Below are 19,580 nucleotides of genomic sequence, written 5' to 3' on the forward strand. Positions count from 1 at the left end.
CCTTTGTGTGGCCATAATGCCCCCTATAAAAACCCATGCCTTTTGTGGCCATTGTGCCCTTGGGCTAAATATAATAATTATTATTCCCCTCTCCTGGCTGTGTGCCGACGCACCTCTCACTCACGTGATCGGGTCTTTCTCACAGGCTACAAGTGAAGACCGACACATCAGGGACGCAAGGACGTGCGTCGTTGTCCATTTCCGAGGCGCATAATGGAAGAACTGTCCACATGTAAACTCAGCAAAAAATGAAACAACCATTTTTCAGGACCCTGTCATTCAAAGATAATTTGTGAAAATCCAAGTACCTTCACAGATCTTCATTGTAAAAGGTTTAAACGCTGTTTCCCATGCTTGTTCAATGAACCTTAAACAATGAATGAACATGCACCTGTGGAACGGTCGTTAAGACACTAACAGCTTACAGACGGTAGGGAATTAAGGTCACAGTTATGAAAACTTAGGACACTAAAGAGGCCTTTCTACTGACTCTGAAAAACACTAAAAGAAAGATGCCCAGGGTCCCTGCTCATCTACGTGAACGTGCCTTAGGCATGCTGCAAGGAGGCATGAGGACTGCAGATGTGGCCAGGGCAATAAATTGCAATGTTCGTACTGTGAGACGCCTAAGACAGCGCTACAGGGAGACAGGACGGACAGCTGATCGTCCTCGCAGTGGCAGACCATGTGTAACAACACCTGCACAGGATCGGTACATTTGAACATCACACCTGCGGGACAGGTACAGGATGGCAACAACAACTGCCCGAGTTACACAAGGAACGCACAATCCCTCCGTCAGTGCTCAGGCTGTCCGCAATAGGCTAAGAGAGGCTGGACTGAGGGCTTGTAGGCCTGTTGTCTGGTGAGGACCTGCCTTACATCACCGGCAACAACGTTGCCTATGGGCACAACCCCACCGTCATTGGACCAGACAGGACTGGCAAAAAGTGCTCTTCACTGACGAGTCGCGGTTTTGTCTCACCAGGGGTGATGGTCAGATTCGCATTCATCATCGAAGGAATGACAGTTACACCGAGGCCTGTACTCTGCCAGCAGGATCGATTTGGAGGTGGAGGGTCTGTCATGGTCTGGGGTGGTGTGTCACAGCATCATCGGACTGAGCTTGTTGTCATTGCAGGCAATCTCAACGCTGTGCGTTACAGGGAAGACATCCTCCTCCCTCATGTGGTACCCTTCCTGCAGGCTGATCCTGACATGAGCCTCCAACATGACAATTCCACCAGCCATACTGCTCGTTCTGTGCGTGATTTCCTGCAAGACAGGAATGTCAGTGTTCTGCCATGACCAGCGAAGAGCCCGGATCTCAATCCCATTGAGCACGTCTGGGACCTGTTGGATCGGAGTGTGAGGGCTAGGGCCATTCCCCCCAGAAATGTCCAAGAACTTGCAGGTGCCTTGGTGGAAGAGTAGGGCAACATCTCTGGTGCAGTCCATGAGGAGGAGATGCACTGCAGTACGTAATGCAGCTGGTGGCCTCACCAGATACTGACTGTTACTTTTGATTTTACCCCCCTTGGTCAGGGACAAATTATTCCATTCCATGCCGGCAACATCAGGTGAAATTGGAGGGCGCGCAATTCAAATAATATTAAACATTCATGAACATACAAGTATATTATATCATTTAAAAGCTTAAATTCTTGTTAATCTAACTGCGTTGTCCGATACTATAAGCTTTACAGCGAAAGCATACCATGCGATTGTCTGAGGACGGTGCCCCACATCAACATATTTTTCAACCAGCACAGGCTTCATAAAATCACAAATAGCAATTATATAAATCACTAACTTTTGAAGATCTTCCTCTGTTTACAATCCCAAGGGTCCCAGCTACAACATGAATGGTCGTTTTGTTCGATAAAATCATTCTTTATATCCCACAAAGTTAGTTTAGTTGGCGCCATCGAAATATTGTCAACCATCACACTATTCTTGATTTAATCTCATCTTTACATATACTAAATCATATACAGTATCAGTCAAATGTTTGAACACACCTTCTGATTTCAAAAGGTTTTTCTTTATTTTTACTATTTTCTACATTGTAGAATAATAGTGAAGAACTCAACTTTGAAATAACACATGGACTCATGTAGTAACCAAAAGTGTTAAAATAAATCAATGTTTTATATTTGAGATTCTTCAAAGTAGCCACCCTTTGCCTTGATGACTGCTTTGCACACTCTTGGCATTCTCTCAACCAGCTTCATGAGGTAGTCACCTGGAATGCATTTCAATTAACAGGTGTGCCTTGTTAAAAGGTCATTTGTGGAATTTATTTCCTCAATGCGTTTGAGCCAATCAGTTATGTTGTGACAAAGTAGGGGTGGTATACAGAAGATAGCCCTATTTGGTTGAAGACCAAGTCCATATTATGGCTAGAACAGCTCAAATAAGCAAAGAGAAACAACAGTCCATCATTACTTTACGACATGAAGGTCAGTCAATCCGGAACATTTCAAGAACTTTAAAGGTTTCTTCAAGTGCAGTCGCAAAAACCATCAAGGGCTTTGATGAAACTGCCTCTCATACGGACCGCCACATGAAAGGAAGACCCAGAGTTACCTCTGCTGCAGTGGATAAGTTCATTAGAGTTACCAGCCTCAGAAATCTGCAATTAACTGCACCTCAGATTGCACCTCACAGAGTTCAAGTAACAGACACATCTCAACATCAACTGTTCATAGGAGACTGCGTGAATCAGGCCTTCATGGTCGATTGCTGCAAAGAAAGCACTACTAAAGGACACCAATAAGAAGAAGAGACTTGCTTGAGCCAAGAAAAACAAGCAATGTACATTATTAGACTGGTGGAAATCTGTCCTTTGGTCTGATTTGTCAAAATTTGAGATTTTTTGTTCCAAATGCTGTGTCTTTGTGAGATGCAGAGTAGGTGAATGGATGATCTCCGTATGTGTGGTTCCCACCGTGAAGCATGAAGGAGGTGGTGTGGGGGTGCTTTGCTGGTGACACTGTCTGTGATTTATTTAGAATTCAAGGCACACTTAATCAGCATGGCTACCACAGCATTCTGCAGCGATACGCCATCCCATCTGGTTTGCACTTAGTCCCACTTTAATTTGTTTCTCAACAGGACAATGACCCAACACACCTCCAGGCTGTGTAAGGGCTATTTGACCAAGAAGAAGAATGATGGAGTGCTGCATCGGATGACCTGGCCTACACAATCACCCTACCTCGACCCAATTGAGATGGTTTGGGATGAGTTTGATGGCAGAGTGAAGAAAAAGCAGTGCTCAGCCTATGTGGGAACCCCTTCAAGCCTGTTGGAAAAGCATTCCAGGTGAAGTGCTCATGAAGCTGGTTGAGAGAATGCCAAGAGTGTGCAAAGCTGTCATCAAGGGTGGCTAATTTGAAGAATCTCAAATATATAAATATATTTTTTGTTTACTACATGATTTCATGTGTGTTATTTCATAATGTTGATGTCTTCACTATTTACAATGTTGAAAATAGTTGTTTTTTTAAATACCCTGGAATGAGTAGGCATGTCCAAACATTTGACTGGTAATGTATGTGTGACATTTGTCTCGTTACAGGCGCAGTGGAAAAAAATACATGTCGTCTTTGCACTTAAATAGCGAATGGAGGAGGTTTTTCCCGTGGTTCATTTTCATGCCAGCCAGGTATGCTGTACTCATGTTGTAAAGAGAAGCAGTGTGTTTAATATTAGGAAAGTTGAGAAATAAATATAGTAGGCCTAGTCTATAGAAAGCTGATGGGATCCTCTTTTTAATAGAGGCCATCACTCTGTTTTCTCACGCACTTGCATTGCCTATAGAAATGTTGTGTAACGTGAACTCATGCTCTCATGAAGTGTGAGATTTGATTTTAGATGACATTTGCGCTGATGTCAGAGTAATTCAAGGGTCAATGGAGTGCTGAGTACCAGGCAGTTTATAAGTTTGGTAGGCTACCAATGACCATCAGCAGCATCAGAGCTTGGAGAAGCCTAATTACCATGACTAAACCGTCACGTGACAGCTGGTGTGGTGGTAATGCGGTCACATTAACAGCCCTACCCACAGCAACAACTCCTCCCCCATAATATACATAATACATACATTTTGCCTGTCACATGGAACTCTATTGGTGATGTCACCAGCCAAGCCGAAACACCCGTCTACGTAAACAGGCTGATTAGAAGCTCCAATGTAGATTGTATTTTCAACCAGCAACTATCACATCACATTTTTTCATACTTTCACAGTGTTCGTTTCATCAACTGTGGTACAATATGATACAAAACAGAATTTTTACTACACTGGGCCTTTTAGCACTTCTTACTTCACAAGGGTGCAGTTTCTACAACTCTTTCATGTGACCACCTCTAGCCCCTCCTGACCGGTCCAGTCCGACTCTCGGTGGGAATGTTGGTGATGATGGTCAGTCCCTTGAAACAACAGAGAAGAGGATCGATTACCTTATTAAAAAATGGTAAACCCATTCAAGCATATACAATTCAACCCAGAAAACAGTCAACATTTTCCCTGTCAGTCTATGCTTTTGATCAGCAACAAAGCATTGTGTGTGTGTGTCTGTGTGTATCAGGCCTAACCTCGCTCCCCTGTTCGAGAGGGTGAAGAACCGGAGCGCTGCCTTGTCTGTCCCTAACCAGAGCCCAATGGAGAGATTCCTTAAACGTCACCTCAGCGTTACACAGCTATGTGAGCAGTCTTGGTGTGAGATCAAAATGGCCTATGGGTTCATTAAGCCTAAAGTAAGGATGCTAGAGATGCAAAATACAGAAGTGACAACTGGGGCCAGTATTCATCTCGCCAGAGGTAAGCAGCACGTTGTGCTTATGATGTGATTCCATATCTCTTCCCATACGACTGTTGTGCCCTACATTAGAAAATAAGGTTTTATTACCATAACCATTCTAAACTAGGCCCACCTCATGAACCAATGCTGAGTTAGAGAAGAGCATTGGCACATAGAATACTTTCATGTTAGTAATTTTGTAACCTACACATGCATCCACAGGGATTTATGCTATCGTTGATCTTTGCTTTCCATATAAATGTTATGGAGGAAACTAGTTATAACCCATGACCTGACCTTGTATCTCTGTGTTCAGAACTGGAGGTGAAACCAAATGTTGTGACTGTGGCTGCTGTCACCAGGGAGGACAGGGAGGCTCTGAAGCTAATCAACATACTACAGATGGTCCCAGCTTTAGAGGCAGGTATGGTGGTACATTACTTGTATTTATTGAACCCTTATTTTACCAGGTAAGTTGACGGAACACATTCTCATTTACAGCAACAACCTGGGGAATAGTTACAGGGGAAAGAAGGGGGATGAATGAAGCTTGGGATGATAAGGTTACATTGCATATCCATGTTTTTTCAGAATGCCTGAATCCTGACAATCTGCCCAATCTTGAGCCCTCTGAAGAGGGAAATGTAAAATAACCACAGGAGACGGCTGTCACAGAGTTGCATGTGTGTGTCCCAGGCCAGCTTGTGCGGGAGTTCCCAGTGTTTGGTGTGTTGGAAGGGATGTTCTTCATGGGTGTGGTTGATGAGCTGTATCGTAGTGACTCTGGGGAACTGGTCCTGAGTGAACTGAAGACCCGCAGTCACAACTCTCTGCCCCGCCCAGCCCAGACCAAGGGACACGCTCTACAGGTACACTACAGACAGTCAAACACTCTTATATTTCTCTCTGACCTCCCCTCACTTTCTGGTCTCTGACATTTCTCTGTAACCTCTCTCTCTGGTCTCTCTATCTGTGTTCTCTGACCTCTATCTGGCTTTGACCTCCCTCTGAGCCCTCTCTCTGGTCTCCTTTATTTCTCTGTGTGGTGTCTCACCCCTATATGATCTATCTCTTTGATCCATCTCTCTATGACCTGTACCTCTGCCTCTCTCTCTCTCAGGTGGGTATGTACAAGCTCTTGTTTGATTCCATGGTAAAGGGTTCTGTGAAGAGGGACCATCTCCTCCACAACCTTCAGCTGGATCCTAATCGGGTCCTTGGATCAGACCTCCAGACCCACACCCAGTCACTGGGCCTCCAGGCAGTCACGTTCAGAGAGCTCCTTGACCACCTACTGGTCGTCCTTATCTGTTCTAACCTCCATGCTATCGACAAGCTACGCCTGGAGTATAGCCACCAGAGCTCCGGAAAGCTCATTGGCACCAGGGAGGTAGCGTTTGAGGAAGCCCAGCTTAGGACTAATATCAGGGGCTACCTGGCTTACTGGAGGGGCGAGAGGGTGCCCCAGGGAGTGGAAGTGGAGGAGGCCTGGAAGTGCAGGATGTGTCCCTATGAGGAGACCTGTGACTGGAGGAGGGATAGATCACAAAGGCTAATGATGGTGAATAAGAGAGCCAAGTTGGAGTGTCCTAAGTCAGATGATCCCAAGCCGAACGGTTCGGATTTGAATGGGTCGAAATTGGGTGTCGAATACCGGTAGTTCTCCTGAATTAAATAGCCCTAAACATACAGAACCCCAGGCATGTCTCCTGTAATACTTTTCTGGGTGTAGTGTGAAGTTCAGGAAGGTTCTATCTATGTATCATTGAAGGTGTAAGCCTATTAAGCAATATTAAAGTCAGGTTTGTTTAGAGCTAAAGTGCCTTCAGAAAGTACACACCCCTCGACTTTTTCCACATTCTGTTGTTACAGCCTGAATTTCAAATGGATTAAATCGAGACATTGTGTCACTGATCTATACACAATACCCCATAATGCCCCAAAAATGAAAAGCTGAAATGTCTTGAGTCAATAAGTATTCAACCCTTTTTATGGCAAGCTTGAATAAGTTCAGGAGTAAACATGTGCTTAATATGTTACATAAATTGCATGGACTCACTCTGTGTACAATAGTGTTTAACATGCTTTTAAAATTATTATCCCATCTCTGTACACCAGTGATTCCCAACCAGAGGTACTAGGACCCCTGGGGGTACTTGGCCGATCCACAGGGCGTACCTGGGAAGACACACCTGAGTCCATAGGCTTACTGGTAAAAATGCACATGAGGGGGTACTTCAGGGGTACTCCGGGCAGAGCTAAATTTAATTGGTGGTACAGTAACCCGAAAAAGATTTGGAACCACTGCTGTACACCCCACATACAAATACCTGTAAGGTCCCTCAGTCGAGCAGTGAATTTCAAGCACAGATTCAACCACAACGACCAGGGAGGTTTTCTAATAGTTCGCAAAGAAGTGGACCTATTGGTAGATTGGTAAAAAAGAAAGAGCATGCATTGAATATCCATTTGAGCATGGTGCAGTTATTAATTACACTTTGGATGGTGAATCAATACACCCAGTCACCTCAAAGCTACAGGCGCCCTTCCCAACGCAGTTGCCGTAGAGGAAGGAAACCGCTCAGGGATTTCACCATAAGGCCAATGGTGACTTTAAAACAGTTAGAGTTTAATGACTGTGATAGGAGTTAACTGAGGATGGATCAACAACATTGTAGTTACACCCCAATACGAACCTAAATGACAGACTGAAAAGAAGGAAGCCTGTACAGATTTAAAATATTCCAAAACATGCACCCTGTTTGCAATAAGGCACTAAAGTAATACTGCAAGAAATGTGGCAAAGAAATTAACTTTTTGTCCAGAATACAAAGTGCTATGTTTGGGGCAAATCCAACACATCACTGAGTAACACTCTTCATATGTTCAAGCATGTTGGTGGCTGCATCATGTTATTAGTATGCTTGTCATTAGCAAGGACTAAGGAGTTTAAAAAAATAAATGGAATAGAGCTAAGCACAGGCAAAATACTAGAGGAAAATGTGGTCATCTGCTTTCCAACAGACACCTTTCAGCAGGACAATTACCTAAAACACAAGGTCAAATATACACTGGAGTTGCTTACCAAGGCAACATTAAATGTTCCTGAGTGGCCTAGTTACAGTTTTGACTTAAATTGGCTTGAAAAGCTATTGAAAGACTTGAAAATGGCTGTTTAGAAATTATCAATAACCGGTTTATGAGCTTGAAGAATAAAAAAAATATAAAAAATGTGCAAATATTGTACAATCCAGGTGTGCAAAACTCTTAGAGACTTACCCAGAAAGACTCACCGCTGTAATTGCTGCCAAAGGCGATTCTAGCATGTATTGACTCTGGGTTTCCATTAAATAAAAAAGTTCAATGTCAGTGGAGAGAGCGAAAAATCAAGAGTATGTTGTGTAGATCGTTTGCAAAAAAATACTATTAAATCTGTTTTAATCTCACTTTGTTACTTTAAAATGTGGAAAAAGTCTAGGGGTGTGAATGCTTTCTGAAGGCACTGTAACTACTTATAAGTGTATATTCCTTTTTTATAACTATCAAAATATATATGTTCACTTTTTGTACACTTTTTTTATACTGGGAAAAATATTTTGAATGCCATGAAATGCAATGCAATAAATTTAAAGGATGAATGAGTGTAATTTAGTATGAGATATTTTCAAGGAAGCACAGAATAAAACCAAGCATGAACTGCTGTTGCCTCCACCATTTCCTCCACCTGGTAGCGCTAGTGTGTTTCCATATGGAAACGCAACGGGTGAGAGGAGGGTGATAACATTGGCACCAGACAAGTGTCGCTCTCCAGTTGTCCATTAGTAGCATAGTTGACTAAATGGTTCATAAGCGCGCACGTGAAACACTTTTTCCAATGTGATTGATGAATGAATTTGCTTCTAGTTTCAACCCTATAGAAACACCATGTACAGTTGAAGTCGGAAGTTTACATACACTTTAGCCAAACACATTTAAACTTAGTTTTTCACAAATCCTGACATTTAATCCAAGTAAAAGTTCCCTGTCTTGGGTCAGTTAGGATCACCACTTTATTTTAAGAATGTGAAATGTCAGAATAATAGTAGATAATTATTTATCAGCATTTATTTCTTTCATCACATTCCCAGTGGGTCAGAAGTTTACATACACTCAATTAGTATTTGGTAGCATTGCCTTTAAATTGTTTAACTTGGGTCAAATGTTTCGGGTAGCCTTCCACAAGCTTCCCACAGTAAGTTGGGTGAATTTTGGCCCAATCCTCCTGACAGAGCAGGAGTAACCGAGTCAGGTTTGTAGGCCTCCTTGCTCGCACACGCTTTTTCAGATCTGCCCACACATTTTCTATAGGATTGAGCTCAGGGCTTTGATGGCCACTCCAATACCTTGACTTTGTTGTCCTTAAGCCATTTTGCCACAACTTTGGAAGTGTGCTTAGGGTCATTGTCCATTTGGAAGACCCATTTGCGACCAAGCTTTAACTTCCTGACTGATGTCTTGAGATGTTGCTTCAATATATCCACATAATTTTCCTACCTCATGTTGCCATCTATTTTGTGAAGTGCATCAGTCCCTCCTGCAGCAAAGCATCCCTACAACATGATGCTGCCACTCCCGTACTTCACGGTTGGGATGGTGTTCTGCGGCTTGCAAGCCTCCCCCTTTTTCCTCCAAACATAACGATGGTCATTATGGCCAAACAGTTCTATTTTTGTTTCATCAGACCAGAGGACGTTTCTCCAAAAAGTACGATCTTTGTCCCCGTGTGCAGTTGCAAACCATAGTCTGTTTTATTATGGTGGTTTTGGAGCAGTGGCTTCTTCCTTGCTGAGCAGCCTTTCAGGTTATGTCGATATAGGACTCGTTTTTACTGTGGATGTAGGTACTTTTGTACCTGTTTCCTCCAGCATCTTCACAAGGTCCTTTGCTGTTGTTCTGGGATTGATTTTCACTTTTCACACCAAAGTACGTTCATCTCTAGGAGACAGAAGACCTCTCCTTCCTGAGCAGTATGACGGCTACGTGGTCCCATGGTGTTTATACTTGCGTACTATTGTTTGTACAGATGAGCGTACTATTGTTTGTACAGGGAGCGTTGCTCCTAAGGATGAACCAGACACATTTCTTTTCCCTGAGGTCTTGGTTGATTTCTTTTGATTTTCCCATGATGTCAAGCAGAGGCACTGAGTTTGAAGGTAGGCCTTGAAATACATCCACAGGTACACATCCAATTGACCCAAATTATGTCAATTAGCCTATCAGAAGTTATGACATAATTTTCTGGAATTTTCCAAGCTGTTGAAAGGCACAGTCAACTTAGTGTATGTGAACTTCTGACCCACTGGAATTGTGGTACAGTGAATTATAAGTGAAATAATCTGTCTGTAAACAATTGTTGGAAAAATGACTTGTCATGCACAAAGTAGATGTCCTACCCGACTTGCCAAAACAATAGTTTGTTAACAAGAAATTTGTGGAGTGGTTGAAAAACAAGTTAGACTTCTGACTTTTTGTATGAACTATCACTATATGTAATGCTTTTATTTTCCACATTAAATTACACTATATATTCCACATACATTTGAATATATAATGTATGTGGACACCCTTCAAATGAGTGGATTTGGATATTTCAGCCCCACCCGTTGCTAACAGGTGTATAAAATCGAGCACACAGCCATGCGATCTCCATAGACAAACATTGGCAGTCGAATGGCCTTACTGAAGAGCTCAGTGACTTACAATGTGGCACCGTTATAGGATGCCACCTTTTCAACAAGTCATTTTGTCAAATTTCTGCCCTGCTAGAGCTGCCCTGGTCAACTGTAAGTGCTGTTTATTGTGAAGTGGAAACATCTAGCAACGGTTTAGCTGTGAAGTGGTATGCCAAACGAGCTCACAGAACGGGACCACCAAGTGCTGGTGCATAAAACAATCGTCTGTCCTAGGTTGCAACACTCACTACCTAGTTCCAAACTGCCTCTGGAGCAGTGGAAATGTGTTCTCATGAGTGATTAATCAAGCTTCACCACATGGCAGGCTGCCGGGCGAATCTGGGTTTGGTGGATGCCCCAATGCATAGTGCCAACTGTAAAGTTTGGTGGAGGAGGAATAATGGTCTGGGACTGTTAGTTCCAGTGAAGGGGAAATGTTAATGCTACAGAATACAATGATATTCTAGACAATTATGTGCTTCCAACAGTTTGGGGAAGGCCCTTTCCTGTTTCAGCATGACAATGCCCCTGTGCACAAAGCGAGGTCCATACAAAAATGGTTTGTCAAGATCAATTTGGAAGAACTTGACTGGCCTGCACAGTGCCCTGACCTCAACCTCATCAAACACCTTTGGGTTGAATTGTAACGCAGACTGCGAGCCAGGCCTAATCGCCCAACATCAGTGCCCGACCTCACTAATACTCTCGTGGCTGAGTAGAAGCAAGTCCCTGCAGCAATGTTGTAACATCTAGTGGATAGCCTTCCCAGAAGAAGGGAGGCTGTTATTGCAGCAAAGGGGGGACCAACTCCATATTAATGCTGATGTTTGACGAGTAGCTGTCCACATACTTTTGTTCATATAGTGTAGCTGTATTTTCAGATAGGCTAAATTCCTATTGTTTATTAGACATTTTGAGTCCATCCACATCTTACTATCCAACTAACCTCACACATTAGAAATCACCTCACACGAGTGACATTCCATATGTCATTTAGGAATTCTTTCACAGAGAATAAAGAGATGTACAATAAATGTGTATTCTTATAGATGGGCCAATTTGTTACATATAAGGCCTAGCAAATTCCATGTCAAAGTTATGTTATTGTCTTTAAGTAATGCCACCGGACCTACTACAGTATCGTGATTCTTTCTGTCCCCTGTCATTCTCTGCAGTCTCAACACCTGTTCTCTGCTAAACGTGACTGCCCAGTCATTGTTAAATATCTGCATTCAGTTCACATCCATTTCAGGCTCTACAGATTGCTGCTATTAAAAAAAAACATTTCACAATTGAACATCATGCTGCTGTGGCTGTAAAACACTACAGGACGACAAGCAGCTTGGTGTGACTGAATGGTGATATTTTCTCTCAAATTCACTGCAAAGCATAGTTGCAGTCGCTGTCCACTCTTTTGTGGTGCTGAACTTCAAAATTGTGCGATTCTGTCACTGTCCATGGTACTGAAATATGAACTACATTGATTTATTTACATTAGGCATTCTACATGTGGCAAAGTCACCAATAGATGTTTTTCTGACATCTATAGTAGTCTTATTATGAGGTGAATCCATGCTCCAAGCCACCTGTTGTGTAATCCAGCTACACCTTAATCCCAAATGAATCCACTTCCCAGTTTCTTCTTCCCGAATTAGGCACAGTCTAATTTCATCTTCACACAATGCTGGTACTGAGTTGTTCAGTGTAGGAAGACATGCTGTGGCTGTGTGCGTGGATTCTGGAAATGACCATTACACATTGAATTAGCTGTTTTTGAGACCAAAGGGAGCCAATGAACTTGTACAGAGATGGTATTGTGTATTCAGATCATGTTGCCCACCAAGGGGGCTATGCATTATTAAACACCTGGGCCATGTGCTGCTTGCATCTGACTGGTGACGGGGTTTGAGAAAAACCCCTTTAGTGGAGTCGAATCATCACACAGACATTTGACTCAAAAAGCGTACTAGCGTGGGTGAACATAAAAACACTGCACTGATTGTACATTATAGTGCCACACAAGTCCTATCAGTTGTTTGAGATGTATCATGACCATTGGCTTAGGCAATTGGTGCCCTGCCCAGTCCGAAAACCTCTAGATACTTCTTGAGGGTCTCTCATAGATGGTAGAACAGCCACAGTATAAAGTAATGAGATGATCCAGTTTGTAGTGTACACTTTTATGGTGGTCAGACTGGCCATGACCAGTACTTGGTTAGAATTTAATGCTTCCATGTTATCTGGATAATATCCGCAAGCCTACTTTTTAGTCAGCTATTACAGTTTCAGTGATTGTTGAAGATTCCATTTGACCACTTGACATATTATGCAACACTTGCCAGTGCCAGCATTGATGGCTCTCTCTCTGAGTGTGATGAGTGTGTTGCTAATGCAGATGGAGATGGAGTTAAAGAGTGAGTCGGCAGAATGGCGGGCTGTGAGAAGTCATGTCCTCCCTCACCAGAGGGGAGGTATTGGAGTCGGCAGAATGTCGGGCTGTGAGAAGTCATGTCTTCCCTCACCAGAGGGGAGGTATTGGAGTCGGCAGAATGGCGGGCTGTGAGAAGGCATGTCCTCCCTCACCAGAGGGGAGGTATTGGAGTCGGCAGAATGGCGGGCTGTGAGAAGGCATGTCCTCCCTCACCAGGGGGGAGGTATTGGAGTCGGCAGGCAGAATGGCGGGCTGTGAGAAGGCATGTCCTCCCTCACCAGAGGGGAAGTATTGGAGTCGGCAGAATGGCGGGCTGTGAGAAGGCATGTCCTCCCTCACCAGAGGGGAGGTATTGGAGTCGGCAGAATGGCGGGCTGTGAGAAGGCATGTCCTCCCTCACCAGAGGGGAGGTATTGGAGTCGGCAGAATGGCGGGCTGTGAGAAGGCATGTCCTCCCTCACCAGGGGGGAGGTATTGGAGTCGGCAGGCAGAATGGCGGGCTGTGAGAAGGCATGTCCTCCCTCACCAGAGGGGAGGTATTGGAGTCGGCAGAATGGCGGGCTGTGAGAAGGCATGTCCTCCCTCACCAGGGGGGAGGTATTGGAGTCGGCAGAATGGCGGGCTGTGAGAAGGCATGTCCTCCCTCACCAGAGGGGAGGTATTGGAGTCGGCAGAATGGCGGGCTGTGAGAAGGCATGTCCTCCCTCACCAGAGGGGAGGTATTGGAGTCGGCAGAATGGCGGGCTGTGAGAAGGCATGTCCTCCCTCACCAGAGGGTGCTGTATTGGTGCACCCTCTTTCCTTCTCTCCCTCTCTCTGTGTGTGTTTGGAGGGTGTTTGCTTGTGAGTGTATATTTGTGTGTCGAGGTCGTGTAGGCGAATGGAGATAACGTGGTGTCAGTGTGGGCTGATGGCTGTAATGACTATGGTGTAGCAGCATGGAGGCGCAAACCATTGACTGCCTTCCCTGTGCCCTCCCAAAGCCTATGTGTAGGAGCAGGATGAGTGTGCCATGGTGAACACTAACCCACTATTTCCATGGGGACTTAGATTCATCATCCTCCACCTCCCTTATGAAAATTGATACCTCTCTGGTTGGCAACTCTCAAGTGGCCTGTACATTTTTTTTTTCATTGAACAAAGAATCACATATGTGCCTTATTAGTACTCGGATTTTATTATTTTATTATAAAATACATACCTTGAGAAAATCTCACAAACTCAAATTATTCTGTTAATGCAAATAGTTAAATGAGCTGTATTAGTTTGTTACTATTTATTAGTAAATTCTAAATCCAACATGCTGGTAGTTCTAGATAAGCAGGGTTTACAATGGCATCAATAGGCTTTCTCTGGAAATTGTGTTTTGCTCCTATTTGCTGGATGTCTTTGGAATGATATCATTTGATCTACCTTATGCTGCTTTCCTGCTCGTTCACTAGCCTTGATGTCTTGATGCCATTAAAGGCATCAGAATCCTGGCATGCCAGGCTAGTTTTAAGGTGATGTTCATGAAGGATAATATCATTCTGCAGCTGGCTAATGCTTCTCAACAGCATTATTGAGGTAAGTGGGAATGGGAGATGAGTGGACATCTGTATGGGTGGAATGATGTATGGACTGATTCAAGCTTTATGACAGCAAAGGCGCTTATGTCAATAATTAGCATTTCCCATCTACAGTGCCTTGCGAAAGTATTCGGCCCCCTTGAACTTTGCGACCTTTTGCCACATTTCAGGCTTCAAACATAAAGATATAAAACTGTATTTTTTTGTGAAGAATCAACAACAGGTGGGACACAATCATGAAGTGGAACGACATTTATTGGATATTTCAAACTTTTTTAACAAATCAAAAACTGAAAAATTGGGCGTGCAAAATTATTATTTCGCAAGGCACTGTATGTATACAAACGTCGTCATTGATCCGTGTGACTTCAATCACAAGGGTCTGTCTGAGTGAATTGTATTTAGGCCCTGATTTATAATCAGGTTTAGATCTGGTCTCTTACAATGTAGATTTATGATATTTATGGACAGCTGTCATACAAAAACACTATTCGGTAATCGACCATCGGCGTTAAGTGAACACGTTTTTTGTCCATACTTTTAAAGTCCAAATATTTAGTCATATTTTATTCTTCCCATCAGGGGCAATTTAGAAGGGATCTTCAGAGCAATTAGCCTATCCTCCGCGTACTATGGTATTTTTATGATTTATCATACTTATTTTGACAGCAGCAGCCCTCTCCATGGATCCAGGTCCCCATTATTAGTCAGTAAAGCTGTTAAATTAAACAGTAACCTTTCCCCTCCCTTTATTGTTCCAGTGGCATTAATGAACCGTTGTCAAATCTTCCATATGCCCCATGAATTCAAACACTGAGATATGACAGCATACAGGGGAGGTGAACGTTGAACCCTGACCCTGTGCCCACATCCTGAACCTCCCCAAGGATCCTCTCTAGGAGAGGAATTAAAAAGTAATGCTTTTTAGGACTCATTGCATCCACCTCCAGCTGCCAAGGCCTCTGTGATAATGATAGCCCTTTCTTCACGATTCTCCCAGAGAGAGACACCCCCCCCCCCTTCCTTCTTTTTGAGGATCAATTGGATCATCATAGACATCTTTTTCGCTGGCTGCGAAGATTTTATTTGCTTTGTTGTTGACAAGATTAGCTGGTAGGCGTGTCAAATGTGGAAGTTGCCAATAAAACATGTTTTATTTGTTTTTCAGGCAATTTGCTGATGGTCGCCGATACGTTCTAGATACATTTTCAAATGTGGATATAGAAAAAGCATTAATTACTGCTATGTTAATATTTCCTTGTCTCTTGTACCTTCAGGGGAAGGTGACATGGAAAAATATCGATTTATGGATGAGTTCTTTGTACAGGTAAGCCCCAGATTTGTCTTAGTGTGTGTGCATGCTATGTGAGCGACGAGTGCTCTCTGGATGTACACCATTGAGATGAACGCAAAGTCTGCACAGGCACTGCACAACTAAATCAGAATTTCAGAGGTCCAATAAATTATTCAAAACATTGTTCATATCAACCTTTTCATATCTCTGCTGAAATCCTTTTCTTTTAGCTAAGAGCTCCCATTAACTTCATATCTGTAAAGTTACTAACAGGTTAGAGGTTAGATAACAAAGTGTTGAAGCAACGTTTGGCTTGCCTTCCCCTCCCACCATTTAGCATTTTACTCTTTCACACAGTTTTAATCCTAACCTAGACAGTTGACGACTGTGGGCCAGATCTGGTTGTTTGGTGGCACATGTATGGCTCCGTGTCGGCACAGCAACTTGTGTCATATGGGCAAGCTCTGACTTGAGGTATGTGGCCCTATTATAAGTTCCCGTAGTTGCTGGGCCATTTTTGGTATGGAATGTGAGCCTCATGCATCCACCTTGCTGGGCAGGTCTGGCTTTTTCATGGTGAACATCTGGCGTCTAGAATCCTGGCATGGAGTTGACCCACTAGCTGACAATCCCCAAAATCGGCACTAGAATTACTTTAAAAAAATATATGTATATGTTTACATTACTTATTTTATTGATTTCCCTGTGTTTTATAAGTCAGAAGATAGTCCTAGAAAGGTATGGATGGCTATGTCAACGTCCTCTGTCGAATAAATGTTTATTCGCCTCCCTCTAGTGGTCGGCTGCATCATTACATCCATTTAATTCACTTCACTGCAACATTACATCAAAGGGGCGGTCCTTAGAAAAACATTTATCCTGCTTGACTGCTTCACAGCACAGACATGGCAAAGCAATCGCTGATTTTGTCTCGAACAGGCAGATCTAAATACATAACTTTCATAGCTCTACGATAAAGAATGCAACGTACACACTTCCTTATTAAACCTAAAAGAAGTAAAGAAGTAATTTTGTGTGGAAGTCAAACATTTGTTTTACGTCGGTGGCAGACACATTGCATATGCTCAGAACGGCAAAGTAGCCCTTCTCTCCTTGTCTATATGAGGGACACACATTACATTACATTACATTTAAGTCATTTAGCAGACTATTTAAATGGCCCAAATGTTGATTTAGATGTTCACAAATGTAACATATTTTGACACTCCCTAATGTCATGATATGTTTGGTATAAAGAAGGTTCAATATTTTGGGTATATATTTCTAAAACAGATTATAACTATATGGAAATATAAAGTATGAAAAGGCTTATTCATTTATGTTTTTATCATAACATATTTGAATATATTTTATTATACTTTTTTGTGTACTAGATCATATAGGTTGAAATGTTTTTTTTTTTTCTCAGACATAGATAAACAATTCCAGGTGAAAGTCAGACCAGCTTTCTAGGGGGGAAAACATTAATACAATAATGCCCTCTTGTTAGATTGATGACTAAAACCACAGCGACACAGTGCAAAACAGCTGTCAGTTCAACTGGTTTTAAGGTATGGCAACCACAACTGACCTACTTGTTTTTCTTCACCATCGCACCTGTAAGTATTGCTGACTCTGAGTTGAGGATGTCTACTGTAATTCAGCTGGAGTTGATCCAGTTTCTAACACTAGCTACTTTCATAGTTGAACAGGCCCTTATTATGCGTGAAGCAGCAGGGTTGTCGTATTCGTGCTCAGCCTTTGAGCTCTGAAGTCAACACATTTCAGTGTAGGCAACGTCTTGGGCTCCCAATTGCAGGCTTTAAGATTAAGAATCATCAAGCCATCAAACATAAGTCGCTAGGTTTCAACTCCTTTCCATGTTCCGAAGACAATGCATTCTCAATTAACAGACCTGAACTGCAAGGTACTGGGTGTCGTGAGTGTGAAGTCAAGCGCAGGAAAACAGAGAGTTCAATATAGTGCTCTTTTAATGCACACACGGTGAACCACGGCCACCCCACTAAACACTGGGTGCTCAAAATAAATGCCCCAGACACGGGGAAGGAAAACAGTCCAGCATTATACACAAACATAAACCAACACGTTATTCTGTATCAAACACCAGGGTTACAATAATCAGCCCCGCACAAAGAAACGGGCGGGCCGGCTGACTAATAAAGCCCAACTAATTACAACAAACTCAAAACGGGTGTAATCAATAAACACATAAGGAGGGGGAGAAAAATAATCAGTGGCAGCTAGTAGGCCGGCGACGACGACCGCCGAGCACCACCCGAACGGGAAGGGGAGCCACCTTCGGTCGGAGTCGTGACAGTACCCCCCCTGACGCACCACTCCCACAGCGCGCCGACACCGGCCTCGAGATCGACCCGGGGGACGAGGCGCCAGGCGATCCGGATGGGGGCGATGGAAATCCCTCAACATTGACGGATCCAAAATGTCCCCCACCAGTACCCAGCACCTCTCCTCCGGACCGTACCCCTCCCAGTCCACGAGGTACTGCAGGCCCCTCACCCGGCGTCTCAAGTCCAGAATGGCCCGTATAGTGTACGCCGGGGACCCCTCGATGTCCAGAGGGGGAGGAGGGACCTCCGGCACCTCACCGTCCTGCAGGGGATCAGCTACCACCGGCCTGAGAGACACATGAAACGAGGGGTTAATACGATAATAGGAAGGGAGTTGTAATCAATAATACACCTCGTTTATTCTCCTCAGGACTTTGAAGGGCCTTACACACTGCGGCCCCAGCTTCCGGCAGGGCAAGCGAAGGGGCAGGTTTCGGGTCGAGAGCCAGACCCTGTCCCCCGGTACAAACACGGGGGCCTCACTGCGGTGGCGGTCAGCACTCCTTTTCTGCCGTCCACTAGCTTGTTGTTGGGATTCCTGGACGGCCCTCCATGTCTCTTTGGAGCGCTGCACCCATTCCTCCACCGCAGGAGCCTCGGTCTGGCTCGGATGCCATGGTGCCAGGACCGGCTGGTACCCCAACACACACTGAAAGGGGGACACGTTAGTAGAGGAGTGGCGTAGTGAGTTCTGGGCCATTTCGGCCCAGGGGATGTATCTCGCCCACTAATGGCAATACGACCGCAGAAACCTACCCACTTCCTGGTTCACTCTCTCCACCTGCCCATCACTCTCTGGTGATAACCGGAGGTCAGGCTGACCGAGACCCCCAGACGCTCCATGAACGCCCTCCATACTCGGGACGTGAACTGGGGGCCCCGATCAGAAACTATGTCCTCCGGCACCCCGTAGTGCCGGAAGACGTGGGTGAATAATGCCTCCGCAGTCTGTAGGGCTGTAGGGATACCGGGCAACGGGAGAAGGCAGGACTTAGAGAACCGATCCACAATCACCAGAACCGTAGTGACGGGGGAAGATCGGTCAGGAAATCTACGGATAGATGAGACCGTGGCCGTTGTGGAACGGGGAGGGGTTGTAACTTCCCTCTAGGAAGGTTCCTAGGAGCATTACTCTGGGCGCATACCGAACAGGAGGAGACATAAACCCTAACATCCCTAGCCAAGGTAGGCCACCAATACCTCCCCCGAAGGCTCCCCACTGTCCTCGCCACCCCATGGTGACCGAGGAGGGTAGGACGTGAGCCCACCGAATCAGTTGGTCCCGAACACCAAGCGGCGCGTACTTCCACCCTGCCGGACACTGAGGAGGCGCGGGTTCCGCCCGTAACGCACGCTCGAAATCCGAGTCCACCTCCCATACCACTGGTGCTATCAGCCT

The 19,580-nt window shown here is 44.3% G+C and overlaps 1 protein-coding gene across 1 annotated transcript in view; it reads left to right on the forward strand.

Annotated features, from left to right (window-relative positions):
• Window positions 1–10,419, forward strand: part of LOC115135959 (exonuclease V-like) — a 13,341-nt gene extending 2,922 nt beyond the window's left edge. Inside the window, exons 2-6 of the mRNA XM_029671224.2 lie at window positions 4,379–4,481; window positions 4,596–4,828; window positions 5,125–5,232; window positions 5,505–5,677; window positions 5,929–10,419. Of these exons, the coding sequence (XP_029527084.2) occupies window positions 4,379–4,481; window positions 4,596–4,828; window positions 5,125–5,232; window positions 5,505–5,677; window positions 5,929–6,468 (1,157 nt within the window). The 3' untranslated portion in view covers window positions 6,469–10,419. The remainder of the gene's footprint in view (window positions 1–4,378; window positions 4,482–4,595; window positions 4,829–5,124; window positions 5,233–5,504; window positions 5,678–5,928) is intronic.
• Window positions 10,420–19,580: the final 9,161 nt, after the last annotated feature.

This window comes from Oncorhynchus nerka, linkage group LG10 (assembly GCF_034236695.1).
Source record: "Oncorhynchus nerka isolate Pitt River linkage group LG10, Oner_Uvic_2.0, whole genome shotgun sequence".
Classification (NCBI taxonomy): Eukaryota; Metazoa; Chordata; class Actinopteri; order Salmoniformes; family Salmonidae; genus Oncorhynchus; species Oncorhynchus nerka.